Consider the following 7,067-nt stretch of genomic DNA (forward strand, 5'->3'; position numbering starts at 1 on the left):
TTTTTTTTTTTTCGCTCTTACACTCAGGACACATGGACATTTTCAATTACATTGTGTTGATATGTTTTAAAACGACTTGTGGCTATTTTTACATATTTGCTTTTTCCATTTTCATTTTAGAATTGGCTTATCTTTGTTAAAGAGAGGTTAACCATGTTAAGGTACTAGACACGGGCCCAGGCTGGATTCGAACCCGCCACCTTAGGTGTATGTGGCTGGTGCCTTAGCCACTTGAGCCACAGGTGCTGAGCCCAGGGACTGTTTTTGTAAGTAATTTTATAATGTTTTTCATATAGATATTTCCCTGTTTGTTACTAAGTACTTCATCATTTGGGGGCAGCTATTGGAAAAATGATCTTCTACTATACTCTATTTATGGGAAGGCCATTTATTGATTTTTCCATTGTTTTGTGTACAGTTAACTTGGTGAATTCTTTTTTTTTTTTTTTAAGAGACAGAGTCTCAATTTCTTGCCCTTGGTAGAGTGACATGGCATCACAGCTCACAGCAACCTCCAGCTCTTGGGCTTAGGTGATTCTCTTGCCTCAGCCTCCTGAGTAGCTGGGACTATGGGTGCCCACCACAACGCCTGGCTATGTTTTGTTGCAGTTTGGCCGGGGCCAGGTTTGAACCCGCCATCTTCAGTATATGGGGCTGGCACCCTATTCACAGCCCGCTGAATTCTTTTTTTAAGTCACAGCTTTTCACTTCTTTCTCTCAGATCACACAGGTACACAATCATCTAATTTGCAAATAATGTCACCTTCTCCCTTCCAATTTTAAGAGTTTTTCCTTGTTTTAGTCCCTTTTCTTTTTCAATTATTTCCATTACACTATTTGTTTTACCACAGTTACCTTACTATAATAAAACATTAAGTGATACTGAGAAGAGACTAGGTAAGAAACAAATGCATGTACTGCTCTTAATGACCATAAAGAAGAGAGACCCACTGGGGTCAAAAGGGTAGGGTGGTGGGTTCAAATCCAGCCTCAGCCAAAAAAAAAGAGAGACCCACCGACAGGCCTCACTGGCAGTTTGTGGTAGAGATGATTATGGGAACAGTCACGTGAGAGGGTAACAGGCGTCCCTTGCTTCTGGCTTCTCTTCGTCTGGTATACTAGTAATTAGTTTAAAGTTGCTAATGAGGCCAAGCGTGGTGGCTCACGCCTGTAATCCTAGCACTCTGGCAGGCCCAAGCAGGTGGAGTGCTTGAGCTCACAAGTTTGAGACCAGCCTGAGCAAAAGTGAGACCCTATCTCTACTAAAAATAGAAGAATTGAGGCAAAGAGGATCACTTGAGCCCAAGCTAGAAGCTGGAGTTTGCTGTGAGCTATGAGGCCACAGCACTCTACCCAGGGTGAAGCTTGAGACTCTGTTTCTAAATAAATAAATAAATAAATAGTTGCTAAGGAGTTATGAAGACTCTGAGATTTGCATATCACAAAGTTTTATTAATGTAATTTTAAGGCCAATTAAACTAATTTTATTCAAAGGAGTCTACATTAAATTACAATATTAACAATCTCTAGACACAATGAACTTAAAATATAGGAAACAGAAATAGAAACTTGTTTGATCTTTCACAGACCATATATCATGGAACGCAAATGAAAATTCACAAATATAGAAATGATGATAATTAAAGAGTGAGAGTTTTAATATGGGAACCCATAAGGTGTCATATTCTGAACATGCATGTTTCAAAAAAGAGAATCTTTTAATAATTTAGCATAAAATCAAATTATACAAACTTGGTATATTCCAGAAAATATTGCTTTAAACTCTTTATACCATGATCAAAATTCCTTTGGTAGCTTTCAATCAAAGTGAAACATGCTATTATGTAAATATAAAGTACTTTTAAGTGTTATCACAAAAGTATCTTTGCCATAGTTACCATACTAACATCACTACTGAACTTTCATTTCGCTGTTCAACCTCATGTATATATATACACACAACATGAAACCAGGTATACCAACAAAATCCTTTTAATCTTTCAACAAAATAACCTCTGCTTCACAACATCAAGACTTCAAGTCTTCATAGAACTTTTTACAGTGGTACAGCAGAGGACAAGAACTGTCCCTGGGCTCGACTGTAAAAACCAAACCAAACTTTATCATAGCAATCATACAAATACTGCAATTTAAAAAAATCAAACAGCAGTTATCCCAATGCAAAAAACAGGGACTGCTAGACTCAATCTTAGAATGGAAACATAAACACACTAACCCCCCAAACCTTTAAACAGAAAATACTTGACTAACTCAGTGGGAACAGCGCAGGCGTGTGGGCCACACACACACACACACACACACACACACACACGCCGGACACAGCATCCTCTTGGCACATCAGGGTCTCACTTAGAAACCTGATTTATGAAAAATCAGTCGTGAAAATTTAAAACTTTCTGAAATACAGGAAACACACAGAAGCCGGGGTTTAGTTTGCATAATTGATTCACCAGCTTTGGACACTGTTTCTGCCTGATGTTCACCAATGAGGGATTCTTGTTTCATTCTAAACGTTCACCAACCTAGACTGCATGTCTTCAGGACTACCAGGTAATCTTTACAACGCAATACTGCAGCATTTGGGGTTTTTTTCATTGTGCGTTCCTGAATATACACAAAAGCAAACCAAACTGTCAGCTGTTTGCCACAAGAACAGAACCTCATAAAGGACTTGTTTTAACCAGTATCTTCTTGTCCAATCTCAAAGTTATTTTGCACAGAGCAATAGAAACAATTTAAATGCCTAAAAGAACTAGAGGGGAAAAGGATACATTTTGAAAATCCTTGAGCCTTTCAAAGGATGGTCCAGGAACTGGTTCCTTTCCTTCCCATCCCAAGTATCCACAGCTGGTTCAGTTACAGAGTCCTGGACACGCACAGACGTGCTTACTGCTCTGAGATACATTCTAATGTTTCACAAAAAGGAAACAGTCTGCTGACAGTCACGCCACATAGTGGTACTGATTGGGGTTGTCCTTGTCTCTCTCCATATAGTCTCTGTCTATAAGGGATTCGATCCTCTTTTTCAAATCTCCAGGCTGGAAAGAAAAACAAAATAAACAAAACCCTCAATGATAATGGCATTAAATTGACACACATAGGAGAATATCATGCATAGATTATGTAATTATAGTCACATAAATATATACCTCATACATATATACTTACACAAATAGACACATTTATATTAAAATCCTATTAATCACAGTATTAACATCTCTTCATCTAAAGCATTTCCATGTCAGTTTGGTCAAAGCATGGGAAATGTGAAACTTGTAAAATGTAAATACATTTTTTACCCCCAGTGATGAGCACATAAACAAGGTCAATCCTATCAGGTGACACATTTTTGTTTGTCTGGAAAGGAAATCTGGTAACGTCTTTTTGGGGCATTTTTATCCTTTGTGAGGTACCTTCCCCAGGTAATATTTGTTAATACATGTATTTTTTCTTTTTGCTTTTTGAGAGTCTTGCTTTGTTGCCCTCAGTAGACTGCTGTGGTGTCACAGCTCACAGCAACCTCTAACTCTAAGGCTCAAGAAATTCTCTTGCCTCAGCCTCCCAAGTAGCTGGAACTACAGGTGCCCACCACAATGCCTGGCTATTTTTAGAGATGAGGTCTTGCTCTTGCTCGGGCTAGTCTCTAACCTGTGAGTTTAGGCAAATCCACCCATGTTGGCCTCCCAGAGTGCTAGGATTATGGGCATGAACCACCTCATCTGGCCAATAAACGTTTTTGATGTATGCTATAGCTACATTATGTGAGTACAAATTCTGAGTGTCCCTTCCCTAAAAGTAGATAACTGAACCAGGAATGCAGAGCCATCATCTTATCTGTCCCCGCCAACCTCTGGGGAAGTGAACCCACACTGGCCCTTATAAGCAAGGCTCCCCCCAAGTGCAGGCCCCTCTCTTCAGACAGCACAGCACTCTACTCAGCACACGTGTCACCAGAAACGGCCCAAATCCAACTCCCTATACAAGCAGACTCAGGTGATCTGCCACATGCTTTGTTGTGCTCCTCCGTTAAGTCTTTTAATTTTGAGTCTCTTTATTTGCAGAGGGTACAACAACACATGCCCTGGCCTGCGGCAGGAGAGAGTAGCATCCACGAGACAGTGTTTCACAAGCTGCCCAGGGCACCCTGAGGGAGAGGCGACAAAAGCCAGCTGGAGCAAGTGGACACCCTGAAGTGGAGCTCAGGTCCCCATCACCCACAGCAGTGATGGAATGACCGGCTGAGTGACCGGCTTCAATCCTACTCTCCAGGGGCTTCCACGGCTGCGTGTGCACAGAAGATCAGAGCACTGTATCAAATGACATGGCTCTGAAGTTTGAACCAAACACATTTTATCAATTATTTAGCACAATACTACAAATACTACTAATAATGATGTTAATACTACATTTACCTTTACTGGAAATTTTAGCTGATTATACAATTCGGAAACTAGAAGATTGTGGCCGAGAGTCTTCCTCATCTTCATTATTCTGACAATAGCAGCATCAATCTGATACTGTCTATCCTGAAACACTCTCTCAGTGGTGCTAACTTGTTCCTCAACCTGTATAAAAAAAGAAAAAAAGTTAAGCGGAACGATGTTTTCCTCAGCACTAATCATTTCATCTTGCTATGTTTGATGAGAAATTCTCTTTTGATATAAAGAAAGGTGAGACATTGGGTGAACCCCGCTTAGTTATGCATTGTTTCTCCTGGTGAAACTAAGCTTCCCAGAATAGCAAAACTCCAGAAGCTTGAAAAATAATTTGACAAGTTAGATTTTCCTTATAAAAAAGTTATAAAGCCCTATATAAGATACAGATTAAATCTAGCAGAATAGGCCAGGAATTTGAGACCAGCCTGGCTAACACAGTGAGACCCAGACTCTAAACAAAAATAAAAAAAACTAGGCAGGCATGGTACCTGCCTGTTGTCCCAGCTACTTAGGAGGCTGAGGTAGGAGGATCACTTGAGCCCAGGAGTTGGAGGCTGCAGTGAGTTATGATGATGACACCATACTCCAGTCTGGACAATAGAGTGTGGCCTTATCTCTAACAACAATAAAATAAAGTAGCAGAGTAAACAAAACTAAGCATAATAGACATCTGGATTTCCTCCAGAAACGTAAGCATCAGGAGGCCTCTGAAGGTAACTAAGAGAGTTGCGATGGCTGCAAGGTCAGACTATGAGATCACCTTGACAGACACTGAAAAGGCAGGATGAAACTTAAAGCTGATTGCTGACTTAAACAGGAGCACATGAGGATGAATAAAAAGGGGAAAAAACTGCACGTGACAAAAAGCAGTTACAGGGCAGGGTGGCTCACGCCTATAATCCTAGCACTCTGGGAGGTCAAGGCGGGTGGATTGCCTGAGCTCAAGAGTTTGAGACTAGCCTGAACCAGAACACGACCTCGTCTCTAAAAAAATAGCCAGAGGTCATGCACGGTGACTCATGCCTATAATACCAGCACTCTGGGAGGCTGAGGCAGGCAGATTGCCTGACCTCAGAAGTTTGAGACCAGCCTGAGCTAGATTGAGACTGTGTCTCTAAAAATAGCCAGGCACTGTGGTGGGCACCTGTAGTCCCAGCTACTTGGGAGGGTGAGAAAAGAGAATTGCTTGAGCCCAAAAGTTTGAGGTTGTGAGCTGTGACACCATGGCACTCTACCAGAGGCAACAAAGTGAGACTCTGCCTCAAAAATAAATAAATAAATAAATAAATAAATAAAATAAAATAAATAAGCATTAAAACATAAAAATAAAAAAATAGTTGTTGTGGCAGGTGCCTGTAGTCCCAGCTACTTGGGAGGCTGAGGCAAAAGAATTGCTTCCGCCCGAGAGTTTAAGGTTGCTGTGAGCTATGATGACATAGCACTCTACTGAGGGTGATAAAGTGAGACTATTTCAAGAAAAGAAAAAAAAAAAAAGGCAGTTACTTGAAACGACTCATTAGTTGGTGGCCCTGGTAGCACAGTGGGTACGGTGCTGGCCATAGACACTGAGGCTAGAGGGTTTGAACCCAGTCCAGGTCAGCTAAAAAACAAAGACAATTGCAACAAAAAAGTAGCCAGGCATTGTGATGGGTGCCTATAGTCCCAGCTACTTGGGAGGTCGAGGCAAGATAATTGCTTAAGCCCAAGAGTTGGAGGTTGCTGTGAGCTGTGATGCCACAGCACTCTACTGAGGGTGACATAGTGAGACTCTGTCTCAAGAAAAAAAGAATAATGAACTATAAATTAAACAAAACCAACTTAATGGGGTATGCAGCTGAAATGAAGGTGAGGGAAGGTCTGTGGGGTATACATATGTGCATGTGGTCCAGGAAGGGAGAAGTTCTATGTTTTCATCATAGTCCATGTCCATGACATGGAGTCATGGATCTATGACTCCATAAAGGCTAAGGTTCCCTGTACTAGAGATAAAGCTGGTCAGGAGAAAAAAAAGCCTAGTTGTATTACTGTTTGATAAAGACATCACTTTAGCTGGGTACAGTGACTCACACCTATAATTCCAGCACTCTGGGAGGCCAAGTCAGGGGTATCCCTTGAGCTGAGCAGTTCAAGACCAGCCTGAGTAAGAGCAAGACCCCATTTCTACTAAAAGAAAAAAAATGGCCAGATGTTGTGGTAGGTGCCTGTAGTCCTGGCTACTTGGGAGGCTGAGGCAAGAGGATCACTTGAGCCCAAGAGTTTGAGGTTGCTGTGACCTAGGATGAGGCCAAGAGTATGACTCTTGTCTCAGAAAAAAACAAAACACCAAAAACTAAGATCCCTCCCAAAATACCTATACCACTTTAAAAAGCCCTGACTTTGCAGTAAGAGAACAGACTACAGATGCATATTAAAAAGGAATGAACAGGATGCTCATTATTTGTAGATAAGCTGGAAAATGCAAGAAAATCAACTAAAAGTCATAAAAGCTTATTAGAGTCTTGTAAAGCAAGGGAGACTAAGACATGTACACAAGGGCAGGTGTGATCAGCCTAAGCCATGTACACAAGGGCAGGTGTGATCAGCCTAAGACATGTACACAAGGGCAGGTGT

General features: G+C 41.2%; 1 protein-coding gene across 2 annotated transcripts in view; it reads right to left on the minus strand.

Annotated features, from left to right (window-relative positions):
* Window positions 1-1,430: 1,430 nt before the first annotated feature.
* CUL4A (cullin 4A) overlaps window positions 1,431-7,067 on the minus strand; it is a 55,759-nt gene continuing 50,122 nt past the window's right edge. For both annotated transcript variants that reach the window (XM_023519185.1, XM_003799984.3), the window contains exons 19-20: window positions 4,434-4,586; window positions 1,431-3,059 (exon numbers count right to left, since the gene is read on the minus strand). In XM_023519185.1, the coding sequence (XP_023374953.1) occupies window positions 2,964-3,059; window positions 4,434-4,586 (249 nt within the window). In that variant the 3' untranslated portion in view covers window positions 1,431-2,963. The remainder of the gene's footprint in view (window positions 3,060-4,433; window positions 4,587-7,067) is intronic.

The sequence above is a fragment of the Otolemur garnettii genome, unplaced genomic scaffold (genome assembly GCF_000181295.1).
Source record: "Otolemur garnettii isolate 467f Iridium unplaced genomic scaffold, OtoGar3 scaffold00161, whole genome shotgun sequence".
In the NCBI taxonomy this organism is placed as follows: Eukaryota; Metazoa; Chordata; class Mammalia; order Primates; family Galagidae; genus Otolemur; species Otolemur garnettii.